The sequence below is a fragment of the Tyto alba genome, unplaced genomic scaffold (assembly GCF_018691265.1).
Source record: "Tyto alba isolate M040663 unplaced genomic scaffold, T.alba_DEE_v4.0 Super-Scaffold_18, whole genome shotgun sequence".
Classification (NCBI taxonomy): domain Eukaryota; kingdom Metazoa; phylum Chordata; class Aves; order Strigiformes; family Tytonidae; genus Tyto; species Tyto alba.
The window spans coordinates 23,243,713-23,266,094 of record NW_024881280.1 but is presented as its reverse complement, the minus strand read 5'-3'; the positions used below and the strand labels follow the sequence as shown (position 1 = coordinate 23,266,094).

The 22,382-nt window shown below is 53.3% G+C and overlaps 1 protein-coding gene across 3 annotated transcripts in view; it reads left to right on the top strand.

Moving 5' to 3' along the window:
• Nucleotides 1-22,382, top strand: part of LTBP2 (latent transforming growth factor beta binding protein 2) — a 73,720-nt gene that overhangs the window by 33,025 nt on the left and 18,313 nt on the right. For all 3 annotated transcript variants that reach the window (XM_042791033.1, XM_042791034.1, XM_042791032.1), the window contains exons 4-13: nt 625-806; nt 2,086-2,256; nt 3,846-4,046; nt 4,397-4,665; nt 6,246-6,348; nt 15,239-15,313; nt 19,357-19,479; nt 19,954-20,118; nt 20,860-21,090; nt 21,629-21,651. In XM_042791033.1, the coding sequence (XP_042646967.1) occupies nt 625-806; nt 2,086-2,256; nt 3,846-4,046; nt 4,397-4,665; nt 6,246-6,348; nt 15,239-15,313; nt 19,357-19,479; nt 19,954-20,118; nt 20,860-21,090; nt 21,629-21,651 (1,543 nt within the window). The remainder of the gene's footprint in view (nt 1-624; nt 807-2,085; nt 2,257-3,845; nt 4,047-4,396; nt 4,666-6,245; nt 6,349-15,238; nt 15,314-19,356; nt 19,480-19,953; nt 20,119-20,859; nt 21,091-21,628; nt 21,652-22,382) is intronic.

Below are 22,382 nucleotides of genomic sequence, written 5' to 3'. Positions count from 1 at the left end.
GCTTCTCCAGTTCCCAGAGAACACCAGAAGCCATAAATGCAGTTACTGCAGAAAGTTGTAACTTCACTTAGAGGCTTGAGTCCTTGGTCATTCTCTTTTGTTTGTGACTCTCACGTGCCAAGTTTTGTTTGCTTGGACTGGCTTCTCTTTTGACTGCCTCGCTGTTTTTAAAGTGGTCATTTGGTGCTGGGAAGGCAGGTCCTGGGAAAGCTCCCACCATAAGAACAAGTGTATTTGGAGCTGCTTGTGTTTGCTGGGGGAGGGATGTGGTGGGTCAAGGAGCAGCCCTTGAGTGTGATGGGCAGGCAGAGGTTCTTCAAGGCAGCTGGGGCGTCCCTGTGGTGGGGCCGCCAGGTGTGATGGTTCAGGGAGGGTATCTTGGTGACTACTATGCCCTGCCAGGCTCAGGGCACAGGACGTGGTCCCTAGAGTGAAATGATGCCATCATGATGGCTGAAAGCAGGTGAGGAGCGGGGCCCCGCTCAGGTAGGCAGAGCTCTGTGTCCAGGTGGTGGCTCAGGCAGCTTGGCAGTGAAGGTTGCCGCTGGGTATCCTGGTGGACAGGCACTGTGGGTCAGTGCAGTTGCTTGTGAGGAGTATCGGTTCATTTTTTCTCTTCCACAGGACTCAGAGCAGAATTGGCTCTCCTGTCTCCCCCCAGCACACAGGGCCGTCACGGACTGTCCGGCGCTACCCAGCCAGCAATGGCCAACTCACCTCTAATGCACTCCCCAATGGGAATGGACATGAGCAGAGCAGCTCCGGGCTACACACAGTTTCCCAGGAGCACACCTTGTCTGCAAGGGGTAAGGCCTTCAGGGATGTCACTCTTTTGGGGTGTCATGGGAAAGGACAATGATATGACTGGGGATCCACAAGAAACCCTGGACTCCCAGGACTGTGCTGCTGGGTGGGATGCAAAGGGAATGGCATGGGTGTTGCTGGGCTTGGCAAAGAAAGAAACCCTACCGAAGGAGGACAGATCAGGGGAGCAAAATGCTGATGGCAGGGGAGAGAAGCCAGGGGGATGTGACAGATCCCTTCCAGAGGTGTTGACTATCAACCCAGCACACTCCCCTAAAGGGGGATTGCCTCAGTCTGTAGGAATGGTGTCTCCCAGCTTCTTCCTCAGTGTGAGCAGCCCTCAAGGTCAGATTGTGCAATCAGCATGTAGTTCTTCCCTTTGGCTGCCCCCTTGGTGCCTTCTGACATGAGCAGGGATCAGGCCAGACTGCTGGGACGTGCAGTTGCTGCGCCTCAGTGCCTCTCCAGCTAGGACAGATGCAAGTTGTCTTCTGCAGCTTGGCTCTCCCTGAAGCTGTGATTCCCCAAGGAGGCACCATGTGGCATCTCAGCTCTTATGAATAGGCACGTGAGCCTGATAGAATCTGTATTCTGAAAGTGGGGATTGAAATGGGGAGAAGGGGGTTGAGCACAGCAAGGGGGCACCCACAGAAATTACTGTCTCAGTGGGCAGGAATGGAGGACTCTGGTGTTAAGCCAGCTGGTTCATGTTTACACAATAGCTCTGCCTGTTGCCCATTTTCAATGAGCCCCCAAGAGCTCTGACTGTGATTTCTACCTGTATCTAATGTGACAATGGTGAGGGGCCAGGAGGGGACCACAGGTAACTGCAAGAGGTCAGGGAATGCTTGTAGGGAGACACTGGTTTTCTGATGTTCTCTTTGATGGATACCAGTGTGACCATTCATGTGGGAAGCCTACCAGTGGTTTAAGGGCAGCCAGTCTCCTGGCTATGGACGTGGCTGGAGAAGGAATATTGTTTAAAGCAGAAAAACACCCTTTATACTGGAGTTAGTGCATGTGTGCCTCTTCATAGAGAGTTATGCCACTCTAACTGGGCAGGGAGAGCATGCTGCTTGCTATTTTTCCTGTGTTGACAAACCCTTACTGATGCTGGAGCAGAAGACAGGCTGGAGTGAGCAAGGGGCAAGGAGAGACAGTGCTTGAGAGGGGACACAGACCCCTCCTTGCTCTGGGAATGCTTTGGAGCTCAAGCTGTGAATTACCGGCCCCTGGCCTGGAGACGGTGTTTCCACTTAGCACTGTCCTTTTCTTTCATAGGGGCCAACCTGACAGAGAAGATTAGGAAGATAAAAATTGTCTTCACACCCACCATCTGCAAACAGACATGCCGGAGCGGGCGCTGCTACAACAGCTGCGAGAAAGGAGACACCACCACTCTCTATAGCCAAGGGGGGCATGATCATGATCCCAAGTCTGGCTTCCGCATCTGTGAGTGCCCTGAGGCCCCAGCCCACCTTCTTGCCTGATCCTCCACTCTCCTCCTTTCCTGCCTCTGCAGACCAAGGCTTTGGGCTGATATAGGGATGGGAGGAGGTGGCCTCTCTCAGTGCCTTGAAAGGTGTCTTCTGGGGTCTTTGGGGCTTACTCTGTCTCTGCCTCTGGGGGAGGAAGACAGATCTTGCCTCATTGCTCTCTTTCCTGGGCAAGCAACTTCTGTTTCCATCCCACTCCAGGTAGAGGGGACGTGTGTGTTTGAGTCAGGCCTGCAGCCAAGCCTCGCCACCCCCTCCTTCTCAGAGCCAGCTCACTGCTTTCATTGGCATCCAGTCCTGGGACTGACTTTCATCACCTAATTTCCTCCTGTTCTCTCCTTTCACTCACGTGGCAGCCAGGAGAGCTGGCTGCAGGTTGCAAGCTGTTCTTATAAACAGGGCTGCTGAAACCTCTGCTCGCCTTTCAGAGCTGCTGGGATTGCTCATCAGGCCACTGGGGTACCCAGATGTGGGTTGGGCACACCCTCTTGGAGGCAGTTGGTGGGAGAAGCCCGCAGGACCTAGTGGGACTCATTCTCTGAAAGCCTCTGTAACCCAAATTTACCTAACACTGAGAGAGTGCAAAATCTGGCATCATGAACACCAATTGATACAGGGTCGATGGGAATTTCTGCCTAGATCCTCGTCCAAAGATGTGTCTCCTCCTCTCAAAGCTGGTCGCTGAGCTTGAGCAAATGAACTTGGAGCAGGGTGGGAGCTCATCCTCTGGGATGAATCTGACAAGCCATCCAGGGACATACAGCAGCAGCAGCAGCATCTCATCTCACACTGAAATGAGCCAGGATGATCTGTCAGGGAATCCCATGCCTTGCCTGAGTGCCACTTACACTGAGTTGCTCTGGGTTGCTCCAAGCAGCTGATGAGGCCAGAAAAGATGTGACTTCTGTTTCATCTGTGGATGCTTTTTCCAAGCCTGTGCAGATGAACTGCTCCCAGTTCTTTTGTCCAACTCCACAATTCTCCCACTTGAGCTGTTGGCAGGGCCAGGGCTGGCCGGGAGACAGGATCTGAGGACGTGGCTCTCTGCCCGTTCTCTCCTTCTGCCTCTCCCATCCCCACCGAGTTCCCTTCTGGGCTGGGAGTAAAGACCCTGCCAAGTGGGGAGGGGGGCAATGCAAAAGAGAAGGAATTGTGCTGACTCGGCTGCATGTGGCTGCCGTAGCTCCTGCCCCACTCCGAGGGATCCTGCTGTGCCAGCAGCACCACCTTGGCCCTGGGGGGCTGCCCTGCAGGGGATGGCTGCCCCAGGCTGGCTGTGGCCCCAGAGACCAAGGGAGGGCCCGTCTTCTTCAACCCGTGACACCAGTCCTGAGCAGAACTTGGAGGAGATGGTGGTGCACAGCAGGGACACCAGGCTGCCTCCAAGCTGCAAGTGCTGACCCCCAGTTTGGAGCTGGTCCCAGTCCTTGGGCGCTGTGGGGCTAGCGCTGGCCCAGATCCAGCTGCCTGGCCTCCCCCAGCCACCCCTTGGCTAGAAGCGGTGTCTCAGTTTCTCTGCTAAGCAGACTCCTCTTTGCTTTGCAGACTTCTGCCAGATCCCCTGCCTGAACGGAGGGCGCTGCGTGGGCCGGGACGAGTGCTGGTGTCCCTCCAACTCCACGGGGAAGTTTTGCCACCTGCCAGCTCCCTCTCTGGAAAAGAAGCAGGGAGGGAGAGCTCCAAAGACCCCGGCCGGCGGCTCCATGAAGCATTCTACCTACACCCTGCCCTTGTCCAACCAGCTTGGTGAGCATGGCCGGCAGCTCCAGACCCTGCATTTTCCTCCTACTTGTGTGCTCCTCAGGTCTTCATTAACAGGCCTGAGGAGGCCACTACCTCCTTACGCTTGCCTTTTCAGGCCAGGTTGTTAGAAAAGTGGTTCCCCTAGTTTCTGAAGGGCTCAGGTTGCTGGGGAAAGTTTTTAGTAGGTTTGATCTGGTTTTGGACCAGAGAATTGTTTTCTCTTGGATGCCATCTTCCTCTAGATTTCCCGGTGGGGTCAGTCTACCTCTCCTCCCTTTGTTGATGACATGATGCTCTTCAGGTGTCAAACTGTGGCCAGATTGTCACAGCTGTGCTATAAACTCATCTTCCAGCTTCCCTAAACCCTTCCCTGGTGAATGTCCACATCAATCACCCTCCGGAAGCCACCGTGCAGATTCACCAGGTGGCCAGGGTGCGGGGTGACGCAGAGGTGTCGGAGGAGAACAGCGTGGAAGCGGTCCTGGTGCCTCAGCTGGCCACCATGCCCTGGTACACCTATGCTCATGGGAACAGCAACAGCATTGCCACAGAGAGCAGCCAGCAGCAACAGAGAGCGCCAGGGCTGCTGGGGAGGTGTTTTCGGGAGGCTCTCCATGGGCAGGTAAGGGGTCATCTGTCAAGCGCTGGAGTATGTGTAGATACATTTCTTGTTCTAGGGCACAAGTGTGTTGGTTTATGGGGCAGGGAGGGTGGCCTTTCATTATGTGAAGCTGTTCAGCATCAGTGTGGGCATCACCCAGGTGCTGTGGGCACAGGCAGCAATGTGTTAGTACTGGGGAAGAAAATCCCTTGTTTTGGCCCAACAGGGAGACCTCGCTGCCTTGCCCTGACCAGGCTGTGCCCTAGGGCAGCACAGCCCAGACTTGATGGCTTTCACACACAGTCTCGTTTAAAGAGGGTGCCCTATTTATAGCAACATTTACAGCCACGCTCTGCAATTATTGTAGGAAACGTATAAAACATAGGAAAATTCCTTTCCCTCTCAGACGATAAATGAAAGTCTGATTTCCATGGAACGACGCCTTCCTGGGCAGCTCAGTCGGGGCTTGGGAAGCAAATGCACGAGAGGGGCTTTCTCACCCCGTCCCGCAGTCATTGTAATTTCTTATTTTGTCTTTCCCCATATGTTTCTCTTGCGTCACTGGAAAAGCATTGGAGGTTTTTGGCACCCACAGGAACACCTGTGAGCTCCCCCAGTGCAGCCCATGCTCAGAGAGACCCCCTGGCTGGGCAGCCCAGGACTCAGCCCCCACCCCACTTCTCCCCAGCCCTTTCTGGGGGGCTGCTCCTGGTTTCCATCCTGTCCTTCAGTCGCTCCCATCCAAGCCGTTTATAGTGGGGTACATTCTCAGCCATTTTCTAGTGCAAAAATAAATGAGATCAGACCCTGGGACTGGAGGAGTCCTGCTCGTCCACGGGGAAACAAAAACTCTCTGACCCTGGGTGCAGATGGTGATGCACGGAGATGACCATGGATGCTGCGGGAGATGCTCTGGGAGGGGCGAGGGGGGCGGCAGGGGGTACCCTTGTGCTCGTGCCTCACGCAGCCAAGGTGATGCCGTGCTCAGGAGCGGGTGAGGAGCCCGGCGGGGAGCGGTTGCTTCTCCCCGCTGGGCTGCAGCCGAGCCGATCGGTATGCGAGCGCTGGGCAGGCGGCCACGCGCGCCTGGACGGGGGCCAGCTCCGGCCCGTGGGCCACGGCGGCTCCGCTCTAATGGGGGAGCCTGTAATCCAGAGGGCCTTGCCGGCAGGGCGAGGGGGGCGGGAAAGAGAGAGACTCATTAAGCAGAGGAAAGTGCCTGACCGCAAGCTCCCCGCCGGGCTGGAGTGGTGCACCCATTTCGCTGGCTAATCAGCCAGGCACGGGGCTCATCCCAGGGCTTTGCCGGGTGATATCATCTCTGGTTCATCTCCTGCTCTCTTTGATGTCCCCTTTCCCTCTGAGGGGCGCAGTTGAGGGAGTCTCGTCTTTTTCTGTCTGCACAGCTGTTTATTGTCTTAGACTGCGTCCCTGGTCCCACTGCGTGCTGGTGAGGAGCTGTGCCAGGAGTGCTGTGCCAAACTCTGACCCCGAATTGCTGTCCCCCATGCTGGCTCTGCCACACCAGCCGACCGCAGTGGATGGGTGCACGTCCCCTCCCTGTCCTGCAGAAGCCTGACCCTCTGGTCCTCTCTCTGCAGTGCGCCGACCCTCTGCCAGGGCTGACCAAGCTGGAGGACTGCTGTGGCAGCGTGGGGCTCTTCTGGGGTGTGGACCGGTGCCTGGCCTGCCCTCCTCGGCCAGGTGAGTATTGTCGCCACCCGAGATGGTACGAGGCCCTCACCTTCAACAAGCAAAAATGGTCAGGCTGCCTCACGCAGACGAGGAGGCAGGGAGCAGAGCCACAGGTCCCCTGCTGTCTTGCTCTCCTTTGCCCGAGGCCCTTGGGGATGGGTGGCATGTCCGAGGCGGTGCGCAGGGCCATGCCGGCTGCTGCCCCAGCCCTAGCACCGGGTAGCAGCAATGCTGGTTTCGGTGCTGGTCCCAAGCTCAGCGCCTTCTCAAACCAGCCCTGCAAAACCCTGGTGTGGCTGGTGGTTCCCACCATGCTAGCCTCACTCGGAGGAAGAAATGGGAAAAGAGCAGCCGTGGGTTTAGGAGGTGCAGTCCTAGATCAGCGGAGGAGGCTTCAGACTTGGTCCTATAGAGTTACGGGCTTGCTCTGGGCCCGACACGGGCTTGGCAGGGACTCTGGAAATAACACTACATCAAACAATTGGCAGGAGCTCACCCAGGGTCCGTTCCAGGGGCACGGGCGTCCAGCTCCATTTCTGCTGTGCTTGGGAGCCGGACAGACTGATCCAGCGGGAGACGGGGATTCCTCTGCTGCTTCACGCGGGGTGCTCCGTGACAGGCATGGCCCCTCGTGTTGTGGTGGAGAGGCCATGCTGAAGGACCCCCCGGGTGGGGGGAGGCAGCCCTGTGGGCACAGGGGCTCCAGCAGCCAGTGCTGGCCGGGTCTGGTGCAGGGCAAGGTGCACATGTCCAATGCAACGCTGGCAGGGAGCTGCTCCCGTCTCCCTTGTCTGCCTGCCCCCTTTCATCACAGCCTGTCTGCTCTTTCATGTGCCTCCACTGGATTGAAGGACTGAAGTAAACAGACCTCATGCTCCAGGAGACTTTGACCCCTGAGGAGAGCAGAAGTGTCCGAGGTGGCTGCTTTTGTGCAAGCAAGCGTGGTGTCAGTGGCTTCTCGATCTGCCCAGAGGATGTCCCTCTTGCTCGCACGCACGCCCCCAAGAGCTGTTTGCGTCTCATTGCCCTTCGATTCAATTCCTCCTCAGCCAGGGGTAGGGCTGGCTGGAGCCAAATTCCTCACAATCACAGACGAGGTTGTCAGCATGCTGGAACCAGTCACAGATCTGGGGAGCTATGATTGCTGTCATCTTCCCACTTTGCTGTGGCCCCGGGCCACACTGCTGTTTGCCTGCCCTCATCTGTGTGCTAGCCCCAAGGGGGCCTTGGGCACACATGCTATGGGGGTAAGCCCAGGGGTCTCCAGGTTCGGCACAAACTAGTAAATGTCCTACATAAGCCTCAGGCTGCTCCTCTTTATCCTGGATCTTTTCATTCACAGTCACATCTTTCTCCTCCCCATCCCACAACAGTCTCCCCATTTCTCACCCTGTCTCTCTGTGATTCCCCCATTAGGAAGCAGGGGGGCCACTTAACACTTTGGTTAGGCTTCAGATGGCTGCAGAAACTCTGCACCTCCTTTCTCTCTCTCAGTGCTAGGATGCTAAGTATATCTTAGCAGCCAGAGCTGCAGCAGTGATTTGCACTGCTGGACTTAGATCTTCAGTCTTCAAACAGTGCCTCTAATCACTGGCTTCCAAGGCATGAAAACAGGCACAAAATACCCCCATGTGCTCCTTGTAATCAGCTGGCCAGTAGAGCAAATGCACTTAAGAAATGACTCCTAGCTGCCAGCAGGTCACACTTCCACAGTTCAGCACATGCCCTGTGTCCCAGCAGCAGCTGAAACTCAAAGGAGGTTGTCACTTCTGGTCTTCACTGAGTGGACAGATGCTCATCTGGCTTTTTTTTCAGATTAATTCAGATATATTTTTCATATCTCCATGGGTCTTACTTCTTCATGTACCACAAGAAAATCCCATTCTCAGTCCCTTTGGCTTTGGGTGATATAGTTCTCCCTTGGAGACCAAATGACTCTTGTTGATTTTAGCAGGACTTCAGGCTAGTTGAAGGGGCCGTTTTCATCCTCTTTAATCGTGTGCAAGTATCTTCCTCCTTTGGCTACCTCTGATTGACTGCCCTGTAATCAGCCCCACATGCAGGAGACCACACAGTGCAAGTGAAGGGAGCTGTAAGGCAGACTCTTGATGGAGGCAGCCTAGGCGAGCCCCACTGTCACGGTGTGAGAAGCCCAGGTGGCTGGCATGCTTTTCTCTGGTGTGCTGTCTTCACACAAGAGATCTCACCCTAGCGTGGAGCCAGAGAAACAATCCTTTCTCCATGATCTTACTGCTCTAACAGAGCCATTAAGCACTGTGACCTCTCATTGCCCTGTGCCTTCTCTGCCAGGGCTCCCAGATCCATGCCCGTCCAGTGTGAAGGCATCATTCTGCATCATTCCTGCCTGTAGAGCACATCCCACACTCACATTCCTTCTGTCTCCTGGTCTTGCTGGCCCGTGTTGTGCTCATTCAAAGTCACTGGGCTGTAGTTCAGTGACCTGGTGTCTCGTGCACAGAGATAACATATCCAGTGGATGTTTCCAGCTTTCTTCTTGGCACTGTGGTCTTTGGAGAGAACTTCTCCTTGCGCTCATGTGTCCCAGGGAGGCGTGCATCAGAGCAGACTTGACAGCTCTGGGAATTTAATTCCAGCAACCAGAGACAGAAATGGCAGAAGCTAGTTCAGTGTAAACACTTACAAATGTACAGAAGTGCAGCCAGGCAAGATCTAGACAAATGGAGAACTTGTTTGGATTGACTGTCTGCCCGAGACACTGATTGTTAGTAGAGTCTGGATACGTCCGGATGTCTCCCTCGACTGCAGCTTTCATGTTTGGTACGTGTTTGTGTGCGGAAAGACATCAGAGAAGAAGAAGAATTGGAGGCAGGCATCTGTCCGAGTGAACCTGCCATGACCAATCCCCGCTATTTTTTGTGTTTTGCCCAGCATCAGAAAAGCCAAGGCACTTGAATGCTTTGTCTGCATCCTGAGGAGACCATGTTAAAATCTGAGTTCAGAATTAAGGTGTAAGGGTGGTGACATTAGTCTCAGAGGTTTCCTTAGGCTCTGCTCAGGCTTTTGGCTGTCTGGTTTGCTCCTGGGATGGTGTATGATGTTAGGCCCCTTTTCAGAGAAGTGGGCACAGAGATGGGTATTCAAGCAGGCTATAGTAGAAGTTGCTGGGAATTTGCTGTTGCTCATTTAAGTGAGAGCTAAAGATGGGATCCCCAGGATATGTCAGAGACAGACCTGAAAGAAGCGTGAGAGATGAGAGCTTGCTCCGTGAGCTGTTGGGGCACAGGCTTTCACCCAACCCATGAAAGAAAGAGATGAGCCAGACACAGGGCTCTGGAGAGTGGCAGGACACCTGCATGCTGTCATGTGTCTGCAGTCCTTCAACTCCATCTGGAGATGGCTGGATGAAATGTGCTGTGCTGCAAGATAGGGTGAATCAGATGGAGACATCCAGTGATCCTCCTGGGTCTTTAGTACTTGGAGGAAGCAGTGGAGTGCACAATGGAAGGCTAGAACAGAGAGGTAGGAGCATATGGGAGCTGGAAGGTAAAACTTGGAGAAGACTGGTAGTGGGAAAAGAGAATTGGAGGCTGAGAAAGCAACTGAAGTAGAAATACTTGGATGCAGCTGGGAGGAAGCCCAAGGACCAGCAAGGGTATTTGAGCAGTGGTGGTGAGGAAGCTGTGCTGAAGCAATGTCCTGTCCTGTGGCAAGCTCAGGATGCGGGGCTACTAGCAGGCACACTGCTTACTTGCCAGACCATGTACTATTTTGGGGTATACAGTAGTCTCTGGAGAGGAACATGATGGAACAAGGTCAAGTGATGGTCAGTGGAAACTAAAACCAGCAAGACCCAAGCTGCAGATCAACGCAGACCCCAGAGTAGTTGTGGATTTGAACACTGGTTTCCCTGAAGTCTTGTCCCTCCTCAGGCACGTGGAGATGAAGGAAACTGGCAGCAGAGAGTTCTGCCCAGGGCGGGTCGTAGCCATCCTCGTCTACCTCCTCCCTGTCCCTGCGACCACACGCCTCTTGTGACCAGCAGTGTTCCAGGAGAAGCCCATACCAGTTTTGGACACCATCTCTGGTATTGCCCAGGAGCTACAAGTCTCACCTTGCTGTGTGGGTTTGGGGGACTTTCTGGATGCAGCAGTAAACCTATGTCTTTCAGACCCTGCTTTTTCAGTACCCCCTGTCCCTTATTTCAACCTGCAGTCAACCTGAGCATGGGCTCAGCTGTGCACTCACCGCTTGTGCTCACTGCAGATCTTCCTGGGCTGCTTTTTCTCCTCCTGCCTATGGGTTTTAACTGCCTTAAGAAACAAGTCTTTGAAGGCTATTGTTTTGTTTTTATTCCCACTCTCCATGTTTTTTCAAGTTTTTTGTCCTAGAGAAAAGTCTGAATTTCACTGGAAAGTTGGATCTTGTAATGTCTGGCTTGGCGTCTGCAGCACTCCCCAAACAGACCTCCCACTGTGAGAGGGGTGGCAGCTCACCCATGGAGCCGTCGTCATCAGAATGCTGAGCAGCTCCTCAAGCCACACGCTCCCCTGCACTGTGCCTGCAGGCATTGAAACAGCCACAGGAAGCTCTTGAAAATCAACCTCATGGTTTGCTCGTGTTGCGATCAGACTGGGGAGGATACAGGAAAACACCCCCTTGAAATATGGAAAGGAGGCTACAGAGGGGGCTCATTCTGCCACTGCTACACCATGTGCCCACAGGGAGTGTGTCTGGGACAGTAAAGAAGGGCTGGAGGTGAGGAAGGAAGCTGAAACCTCTGCAAGGCTGTGGCAGTGCTAGAGAGAGCAGTGCTTAACCTGGGGAAGTGCAGCATTTTCAGGACTGCCTTGATCTGCAGAGTGCTTGCTTTGCTCATCATTCATGTGCAGCATCATGGTCTCCGCACACAACAGCACAGTGTTGCAGCAGTGGGGTTTTTTTGGGTACAGAGGTATCTTGTCCCAGCTGGGAGCCACTATGGGAGCAGAGTGAGGTCCTCTCTGTTGAAACAACCCCAAAGGCCAACAGAATTACCAGTCTTTTTTTCTTCAAGCATCTTTTTCACCTTGAAGATCTTTATTGACCGTGAGTAGAGCAGAGGGTGTAGTTTCATATCGCACATCAGCGCTGGTGCATGTCCTCCCCACCCCTGCTACTGTAGCCTTTGTTGAGGCATTGGAGAAAGTCTTGCTGCAGCCTGCCTACCACAGAGCAACTGGAGGAGAGGAAAGCAGTCAGGACAGATCTGGACTGAAGGATTTGTGTCCTTTCCCTCTTGTCTATTCTGCCTGGGACCTCAGCTTATCCCCACAGCCACAGCCCTGCCTACTTCTTGGTCTGGCATCTCCAATATGTTTACTCTCTGGAGTCCGTTATGGGGTCCGAGCTGCTCTGCTTTCTTCCAGCAAGTTCAGCAGCTGAGGTGCTCTCTGTAGTGGAGACTGATCTTCTCTGTTTCACACTAAATCAGGCTGAGATTTAACCGGGTCCACTACCCTCACCACTCCAGATGCCGCAAGACCATGCATGCTGGCTCCCTTCATCTCCCACATGCTGGAAAACCCAGGGAAAGCAGAGACACCACAGCCAACCTCCTGACTGCGTGCTCTGTGCCCACTGCGGGCATGGGGAGATGTCTGGGGTCCAGTTGGGGTGGGTGTTCTTCTGTGGAGCTGATCCAGGGGCCCCAGAAATGTTTGTGAGTCCTGTAAGTGGCAAAGGAGTTCAGCAAAGCAAAACTTCTCAGAGACATAGCGCCTTTTGTATGATAAATGGAAAAAGTTGAAAGATATGGGCTAGCTTTCAGCAGCCAAGCATTTCCTCACTTCTCATCTGACCATAAGCTTGCCTCTTTCCCTTTTAGCAGAGTGATATCAGCTGGCCTAATGCACTGTATTATCTCACCCTACAAACTTTGCCTTGCTCAGACCCATGTGGCTACCACCACTAGAAGTGCTTTTTTTTCTACTTCACCATCAGCCTGAGCTGCTTCATCCCATCTTCAGGCAGTGTTTGGGGAGCCAGGGCCCTTGGGTAAAGCCTCTTCTCCTGGGAAGTGATGGAAAACTATCCTAGCTGCTTAAAGATCATCCTGCTAGGATGCAAGATCCCTCTACCCAATTTCCATGCCTTCATTTCCCTTCTTATTCTGCTCTGCTTGAGTATTATTCTAGCTGGGGAAAAAGGTGCTGGTGGGAGTCCTGGGCTGTAGCTGCTTCACATTCACCTCCTTTCTGGATCTGTGAGCTTACTGCACATATGCTCCCTCGTGTGAGCCTGGCCCCACTGGGGATGCCTGGTGCCTGCAGAGCTTGCAGAAAGCAGCACCAGGCAGGGGGATGAGGCAGAGCTGGAGAGAGCAATGAGGAAAGCTGATGGGGAGTCCTGGTGTACAGGTCCCTGGTGAGCACATCACTTTGGCACTGCATCCACGAAGCTGAAGTGCCCAGGAGGCGAGGCTCTGAAATCACAGCCTTGATCCAGGAGCCAGAGCTCCCTGCTCTCGGCAAGCCTGAAATCCCTCTGCCTGACAGATGCAGCTCAGCTGCTCCATCCCTAGCCTCAGGCTCTGGGAGAAACCCTTCCTGGGGAGGGTGTAGACAGACAGACAGACACAGGAGGTCAGGACTGTTCTGGCTGTGGATGCTGACAGATTTCTGCCCTCTCTGATCATCAGATCAGCTTTTTCCCTTTGCTGGGTTCCAGAGGGACAGCACCCAAAGCCAGTCACCCACTCCTACCAGCTGCATGGGAGAGGGGTGGATGCTGATCCCCTTTGCAGGAAACTCAGGTGTCCTAGGCTGGTTTTTAAGTGGTTTTTGGCCATCTCTGCTGTAGTTTGGCAACATCAGAGCTCATGGAAGGAAATGGTCCTCTGCTCGAGTAACCAAGTACAAAGCTGAGAATTAATAGCTTACATCCTCCTCCAGCCACATGTTGTCTTCCCTTGCGGCCGGGTCCTGGCAGAAAGAGAGCAGCCTCCATCCAGTACTTCAGAAACTGTCTTGGTTCCCCCTGGTACAGAGAGATCTGCTCACATTACATTACAGTTATTCTTTCCAGGGAACACAGGTTTCCTTGCAAAATTAAGACATTTGTCCACAGCCTCACAAGTGATTTGCTGCAGTAATGAGCTGCAGGTTTCTGTGTGAGTGCTGAGGTGGCACGAGACCTGCACGTTCACCCCCCCATCACTTGTATTTTCTGCCTTGCCCTCTCCCCAGCAGCATCTGGCAAAGGGATGCTGCAGGATCTGTTTCTCTGCAAAGGCTTTTCAGAGAGGGAGCAGGGCTCTGACACATGTCATCGCTGTTTGATCTCCGGCATGCTTGGCTCCCCGTTGGAGAGCTCGCACATAACAATGCTGCTTCATTTGAGCGTCTGTTATCACATCGTGCTGAGGCTGACAGATGCTTCCAAGCACAGTTAATGCCTTTCGGCAGCCCCGAACCCACAGGCTGCAGTGTGGGAGGACCTGGAATCCCACCGGGGCACTGTGCCTGGAGCCCATGAGCCAGAGGTTGTTTTTCCCTTCCCAGAAGGTTGGAAATGTACCCAGCGATTCCCAGTATCACTAACAACCCCCTCACCCCTAACATGCAGATAATTATAAGCACTTCCTGCTTACAATTCAAAACTGAACTGTTGAAGGGGGTGAGTAGATTTTTTGTCTTAGTCATTCATTCAGCCTCTGAGGATCTCTCTGCACCTGAAAAACCTTGTGACTTCATTTAATATACCTGGGGAAACCAGTCTTTCTATTCTCCTTCCTGGTATACATGCTAGTGAAAGACTTGTTCTCCCATCTTTTGTTTCCCAAGTGCCTTTGTCCTAGGAGGTTGGTCCCTAACTTTTGCCTTTCAAGAAATGTCCTAGAATGGCTTTAAACTGCATCATAGGGTCAAAGTGCCCAGGACAAGGAGTTATGGACATACCTGTTCTCTGCCCCCCAGCACATTGTTTGTGTTCTTAATCTTCGCAGGCTTTTCCTGACCATCTCCTGCCACAGGGATGGTATCAATTTGTCCTTGGTTCTCGAAAGCTGCAATGTGTTGGGAATCTGCCAGATCCTTGATATGGTTATTGCCGTGGAGGGCTTTCTGCATATGACACCACGATGTGAGCTACTGATGCCAGGCAGGAGGAATTCGAGTGGTGGGAATATGGCTGGACAGTCGCTTAGCTGTTATATGCACTTCTTGTTTCCAAGTGTACGGTCCAGAAAATGAAAAAGAAACCCCACCCTGGGAAAATCCCATCCTTAGGCAAAGCATCCTTCTTCCTACCCCACCCTGTGCTTACTCACTTCCCAACCCGTCACCTCCTGGATTCCCTTTCCCATGCTCCAAAATACGGTGTCTAAATTTGACCTCCTTGGAATTTATGGGCCACATTTTACTTGCCTTTAATAAGATTGGGGAGATTTAATTGTGCAGGTTATAGGTCATTTTAAAACCCACAAAACTATTTTAAGCAGCAATTTGAAATTTTCTTTGATGAGAGTGATTGGGGCAGGAAGTCACATGCAGTAAAAAAAGGGGGAAAATATAATAACCAGGCCCCGGGCTGTTATTTCAGCATCTTGTCAAGGACTTCTGTCATTCCTTTCACTCTGATCTCTCTTGTCATGTGCCACTTGGCTATCCCAGGTGGCCTGGGAGGAGCCAAGGTGACACAGTGATAGATATGAAGCACAGGCAGCACCTCTGGGTCACCAGGTTGGCACCTGCCAAATGACAGAAAACACTGCTTGGGAAATGTGGCTGCTCCCACCTTTCCCTCTGCCCTGGGAGTCACCAGAGGTCCATCCAAGGCAGACCTAGGGACCCTTTCCCCTCTGCAAGGAGGGCAGAGAGAAGGTAGAATGCTGGTGGCTGGCTCTACTGCTGATGTCCCACACTGTTTGCTTTCTTCCCAGCACGCCCTGTGATTGAGAATGGGCAGGTGGAGTGTCCCCAGGGATACAAGAGACTGAACCGGAGCCACTGCCAAGGTAAGGATGCTGCTTCCATATCTCTCTTTCCCTCCCACATCCACTGCTAGAGTTGTAATTATCTACATAAGTAAAATACAATTATCTAACTCCCTGATACAGATCTGCAAAGGATGTGACTTATAAAAATCTCTGTGCTTTCATCAAGAATGAAAGAAAATCAGGTAACACTGGACTACATGACTCGACTGATAAGCATAGCCAGTGCATAGTTGGTCCAGCACAAGAATACTCACCTGTTAAGTCCTACTGGCCCATTAAGGACCTATGTTGCTGCTTGCTAAGTGTGAGTGTAAAAACACTTCTGCTGTAGTCTGAAGCAACAGAAATTCTGTTGCCTGAAAACATTTGGGAAGGTTGCCAGCTTGTTCAGTTGTTCATTTACAAGTGGGAGAGTGCCATAAAAGTGATTCCTTCTGTTCCAAGCATGTCACTTGTCCCTGCTGCGAGGCTGCCCTGGTGCCCCATGCTGTTGGGGTCTATCCATTTCTCACTCCTGCAGTCCCTCATCTCCATATGAGGAAGATGCAATCTCTCTACTTTTCTCTCCGGTTCATGTTTATTTGGCATCTCTTGGTCCCACAGTTGCTTGTGTTTTTCCGTGCTCTGACTGAAGTGGAATTTTACGGTTCCCTTCTCGTGATTCATGATAAGCTGAGAGGTGTCATCTCGAAGATGCAGCAGGGAGCCTGGGCCCTGGCCATGCAAACCTAGGGCTGGCAATTCAATGACTCATCTCTTTCAGCTGGGACTTTCCACCATGCTTACTTAATTAATGATTCAACCTCCCCACATTGTCCTGGGGGAGAACTTTCAACAACGCAATGGCTTCTATTCTCCTTGGTGCTCAGATCTCATACCTTATGTGGCCACAGACAGCACTACGGGTATGAGGATCTACCCGGAGACATGGAATAGGAGTCAGAGGAGCAGAGCAGCTGGAGGGACTTAAGTCAGTGAGCAGAGACCTGCAGCGCCTGCCCTGAATTTGCATCCCCTCTGGAACAGAGAGAGGTTCAGAGGAGCAGAGGATAGATGGCAATGTTGAGTTGGCTAGGAAGATGTTTTTGCACAGGAAAAAACATGAATCAGAGATTTGTGCCTCTGTGCTCCTTTATAAACTGGGCTGAAGAAGTACTGTTCTGCAGACACTCCGTTGCCTTGAGGTGCTTTTCCCATCTCTGCTGTTGCAGCGAGACATGTGTCAGGAATCCCAGCACCTCACCTGAGGGTCCAGAGTGAGCAGTTTGGCTGACAGACTGTGAGAGAGACTACATGGGGCCTTCTCTTGCTGGCCCAGGTAGAAGAGGAGCCAAGGGGCTGGACAAGGAGGGCTGATGGCTCCTGAGGCCATTGACTGTAGGAGAGAAGCTGAGCTCTGGCTTTTCAGGCTGTCATCAAAGCAAATGAGTGACTGGAGGAGGGCCCTGGCAGAAGCCCACTTTCCTCTGTTCTGCATGGACAGAAAAGGTTTTCTCTGGTGCTTTCCAACAGATGAACAAATGGCTCATCTCTGCAAGATCTTTTCTTTCTTTGCTGCATCCCATTGAGCAGGAACAAGGCTGCAGTGAGTCTGAGTTGAGTGCCTGGCAGACCCAGCCAGGGAATCTCCCGGTGCTGCTGGGACCAGCAGGAAGAATAGCACTGTAAGGGATAATGTGGTTGCTAGACATAAGGCAGAGATTGTCTTGGAGGCTTGGTGGCAGGGAGGTGTGCATGCACAGCAGTCACTGCACAGGACACACACCAGCACCTTGGTGTTTGTATATCCTTGGTCTCTGTATATCCTTGGTGTCTGTATATCCTTGGTGTCCATATACGCTTAGTGTCTGTTGCTGACTTAGGTCCTTTCTGCTCATCAAGCACCAGGGTAAACCAGCCTGTACCTTTGTCCTGGTGTTTGTGTCCACCACGAGCTGTCTGACTGAGCGTAGCTGTTTCTGAGGAGTGCCGGCAGACTTGTGTGGGGTGGGCAGAAGCAGCTGAGACAGCATACGGATCTCAATTTGTGGTCCCTGAGGCCTTTTCTTCTGGGCTAGCCCCATCCCTGGCATGCTGCAGGGGGTAGAGTACATGGCCTTGAGCATGCCTGCCTGCTCCTGTTCCCTGTGGGGATTTCCACTGCGGGTGGGTCCTCTGCTGCCAGTGGAATAGAAGGGGTTGGATTGAGGCCGGGACGTGTCCCTGTTTTAAATTAAGCTCATAAAGCCCAGCCCTTGGTGCTTGTTTGTTTTGTGCTCTCATTACTCTAATTCCTTCAATCCCTTTGCTTATGTGGAGGCCAAACACTTCATCCAGTTGGTGTGTTGGAATGACACAGTGCTCTGACTGTGCCAGGGAGTGACAGGGATGAGCCCCGAGGCTCCTTCGGAGAGCCCAAACCTCTTCTCTGAGTGGGGTTCTCAGCACATTTGGGGTCTGGCCACTGGTTGTTCTCATGAACTCTGTCCTGTTCATGGTATTGAGCAGGAAACCATTCCATTGCGCAGTCAAACCCTACTTCTCCCTGGCCCGCTGCACATCCCTGTAGTGTTGGTACTTCAACAGACTGAACATCGTGTCCTGGTTTTGATGGCCCAGTCTTGATGGCCCCTGTGTGTCTCAACCATATATGTGACAGCTGGTGGAGTGAATGGGGGAGTTTAAGAGCACAGGACTGGGGAGGACCTCTCAGGTCATTATGTCTGAACTGCTGCTGTCATAGCTGTCTGTGGTCTGTGTGACATCCCCACTTCCACCAAGCAGTGATGTTTCAGCTCTGAGGAATAAGGTAGTGCTGGAAAAACAGTTCCTGAGCCCAGCTGCTTTCAGTCAGGCTCTTCCATGGTATCCGTACTTCCAAGTGTCCCAGCAGCCTGCCTCTGCACCCCTTCCACCTTGAGATGGTCTCTAGAGCACCACTGGATGCTTCCAGGGCACCTGAGGGCTCACCAGGGCCTTGCACACTGGCATTGGGACTGCCTGGTGTCTTTGGAAAGTGTTTGACATGATGCTGCCTAGCATCATACTGGCATTTCTTGGTCTTGGCAGCTTGCGGATGTCCTGTGAGCAGCGAGTGTGCCCAGGTCCCTCTCACTGACTGCTCCCACCTCTTAGCTTGTCGTATATATATTCCTGTGATTTGTCCTGGGGTAGCACTGAGGTTCATCCCACTCCTGCTGCTCCGTGCTCCCATCCAGCTCTTCCTGCATGGCTTTCACCTCCTGACACAGCACATTTCATCAGCACGCTGATTTTTCTAGTGAAGATACAAAGCTACATCAATCCATGAAGATGGATTCCTCCTAACTCTCCACCATGAAAGCTGCCCTCAGCTCCCCCTTATGCACCTTTTACCAATCCCTGTCTTCTCCAGCTTGGCTTATACATTCCTATGTGGTGTTGTAGGAAAGGCTTTACTGCGGGCCAAATGGGTGACCCTGACGATGTTTCCCTGGGATAAGCCCAGCTCCCTTCCCAAAGACTGCATCTGATGCGTGCTGAGGCAGGGGCAGAGGCAGAGCTTGAGGGAGGGCTTGAGCTTGGCACCTTCCTGCTTGCTTAACCTGTCTCTAGAAGACAGACTGGCTCACCATCTCTCTGCCTCCAGAGGGGATCAGTCACTGCTCTGCCTGCGTGCTGGCACTGAGTTTCTCATCAAGAATCCTCTGTGGATGATGGCTCCGTACGAGCAGGACCAGGGACTGGGCGAAAGGACAGACCTCACCAGACCAAGATTGCAAACAACAACTGTGATGGCCATAAGAGTGACCCTGCCAGGGCGGCTCACTGTAGGAGCCACATCTGTTTTCCACGAGGACCATGAAGCAGAGCAGTCATTCACGAGCCATCCCTGCAGCTGCAGTGAGCAAGCTCTGTGCTGCAGATGTGGGACTGCTGTCACCATGGAGGTCCTCACCGTGTTGCTCGGTGCAGAGGCTGCCTTGGACACCAGCCTGGCTGAGACCCCCTCGGTCCGTGGCACCTGAATGGGAGACACTAGGTAGGGAGTTCAGCTCACCCACAGCTTCCTCACATCTCACCAGGCTCTCTCCTGTCCACAGATATCAACGAGTGCTTGATGCAGGGCTTGTGCAAAGATGCCGAGTGTTTGAACACCCGTGGCAGCTTCCGTTGCACCTGCAAGCCTGGCACCATGCTGGACCCATCCCGTAGCCATTGCATCTGTAAGTGCTCCAAGGAACCCCTCAGTGTGGGAAGGGACCTGAGCAGGACCCCACAGCTGGAGCATGCCTCCTGTCTCTTGCAAGTGTGGTTGAGCTATGCTGTCCTGCACTTGTGTGCAGGATGGGTCCCTATGCCTTGGGCTCTCTTCGTGCACTGTTCTTCTCTGTGGACAACTCACGGCCCCCGCGGAGCCTGAAGGGGATGTGCCTGAGGTGCAGCAGCAGAGGACACAGCCTCCTGGGTTGAGAGAGCTCCCACAGGAGCTGGGTTTACTTGGGGCTTGCACTGCTGGGGGGATGGCTCGATGGCTGAAGGCTGCGGCATGTGTTGCGGGGGAGATGGGGCAGCACTGGGGAAAGGCTGGGAGGCATGGGCAGAGAAAGGCCTAAGGGGGAGAGACCGAGTGTCCCCCATTCTCTCTTTGGAGAGCGTAGAGCTTGACCTCTGGCACTGACCCTGCCGTTGTGTTTCAGCGGACAAAGCGGTGTCGATGGAGCAGGGGCTGTGTTACCGCTCGGCAGCCGGAGGCGTGTGCTCCTTCCCCCTCTCCCACCACATCACCCAGCAGATCTGCTGCTGCAGCCGTGTCGGCAAGGGCTGGGGGAAGAACTGCGAGGAGTGTCCTGTGCCTGGCTCAGGTGAGATGTGCAAATGGTGGCCTGTGAGATGGGTACAGCAGCTCAGGAAGCAGACTTGGGTAATACTGGGAAGATAGAGAAATCCCTGATGGGAAACCACTCTGTACCAGAGGGAGAGCACAGCCATGTCTCTGCCTGGCTTTGCTTGACAGGCCTTTTGTCTCTGGTACATCTTCTGCTGGGATGAAAGCCAGGTGAAGATGAGTTTGGCATATCTCAGCATGGAGTAGGTTGGAGGGGAAAGCACTGAAATCCTCAGGGCTGGGAAAAATCTTCAGGTGGTTTGTGCAGAGCATCTTGAGTGATGTGCAAAGCACTGAGTGCCAAGGTACCAGGGGTTTGCTTTTATCTACTCCCTTGCTCAGCTTGGACCTTCCTGTGGCATGATCCCTTCCTGGCAGTACCGACCCAGGGCAGGGATTTACGTTTTGGTGTTTAGGAGTATTAGCCAGTGCCTGTTAGAAACCCACCCTGCCCTGTGAGCAGATTCCTTCTGCTCAAAGCATCCACCCAATACAGCCCAGATGTGTTTTGATAAGGATTTAACCCATAGAAATCTCCAGAAAATGATAGGATGGGCAAAACTGTTACCTGCATTCACATACATGCCTGTCCATCTTCACTCCTTTCTTCCACTTGTCCCACTATCACGTCTGGGTGCAATAAGCCAGGTGATGTCTGCACCAGCCTCTTCCTTCCCACGTCTGCCCTCTAAAGCTTTGATTTGATTTTCCCTTGCAGTAGCCTTCAAGGAGATTTGCCCAGCAGGACATGGCTACACCTACTCCAGCTCTGACATCCGCCTGTCAATGAGGAAGGCAGAGGCAGAAGAGCTGCCGCTCAGCTTGGAAGAGCAAGGGGAGAGCAGCAACTGGACGTTGGACTGGGCAGCAAGGAGACAGCAACTGCAGGACAGCCTGCGTGGGAGCACACTGGAGGCATTCCCCCACCCTGGCACCTCAGCAGGAGAGGGTAGTGTGGAGCCTACTGCTTAAAGTTGCTCCATCTGGGCCCCCAGCAAGGGTGGGAAAATTCCCGGGTCCTGCCATGTCACCATGGATGGACTTTTATCTGATAAGGGCTTTCTACATCTGTATGAATATGCAAGGTGTTCTTCAGCTCTATTAGAGTTCCTGGGGCATGAGACACCGTGTCTTCAAACCTTTGCAGAGGAGGTTGAGTGTTTCAAGGCTCTTGCAACCTCGTCTTTGCAGTTGGTGCTGGTTGACCAGACTGCCACCACTGGGACCTCAGGTCTGAGTGGCAGCCCTGGCGCTGCAGTCCTTGGGCTTTTGTCCAGCCCAGCTGGAGGGAAGTGTGACCAACTGCTTCTGCCAGCACCTGGGTGTTGGTGTCTGAGTGTGTTTGCTTTGGGAACAAGCTCTTGTGGAGGAGCATGAGGGACTAAGCATCAGTGTCTTAGAGGTGGGGTGAAGTTAGTGCAGCCAGGGTTTGAGGAGGATGCCTGTCTGCCTTGTCTCTACTCACCATGCACTCTTTCACTTTCCAGGTGAAGTTTCTCATGCTGCGCGGGTGAGTAAGGTTTGTCTTGCTACATCTGGGTGCATCCACTGTAGATTGATAGGCAGGAAGGAGGATGCTGTACAAATAGGTAACAGGGAGGGGTGAAATGTGATCAGGAAGAGCACTAAAGAGAGCAAATAGTTGTTATCAGAGGGAACAGCATACAAACTGCAAACCCTATCACCCTGACTGAGTTGCCGTGGCTGAAGGGATTGTGCCACATGCCTGCTCAGCCCTTGCTCAGAGGCCATTAGCTCAAATCCACAGGAGCTGCGGGCTCTGCTGCACTAGTTCATGGTCAGTGTTGACTGCAACTGGTGTCTGCTGGGGCTGGGGTAGCAGCCCAGGCTGAGGCCAGAGCTGGCTGAGGTGTGGGTGCTCACTCCCTGCTGTCAGGCTGGCCTGGCTGTAGAGATGATGGGGAGCAGAGGCAGGGGAACTGCTGCACTCAGTTTGGGGAGGGCTCCTCTCATGGAGCCCGGTGTCATGTTTGAGCCCAGCTCGCAGGCAGGTCTCTCCATGCTGGTGTGGGTGCAGCAGGAACTCCACTGGAGCAGTCGGGGTGGGGGTCTCCCACACTGGCTGTGTGAATTCAGCCTGTCTGATGGGAGCAGCCTGGAGACTGATTCTCTGCCAGACTCTCCAGGGGCTGGATTTCCTTATTATGAGTGTCACTCGAAAAATGTGTGTTTCTTGATCCCTGCTGTCAGTAGAGGTTGGGCTGTATCTCTCCTGAGCAT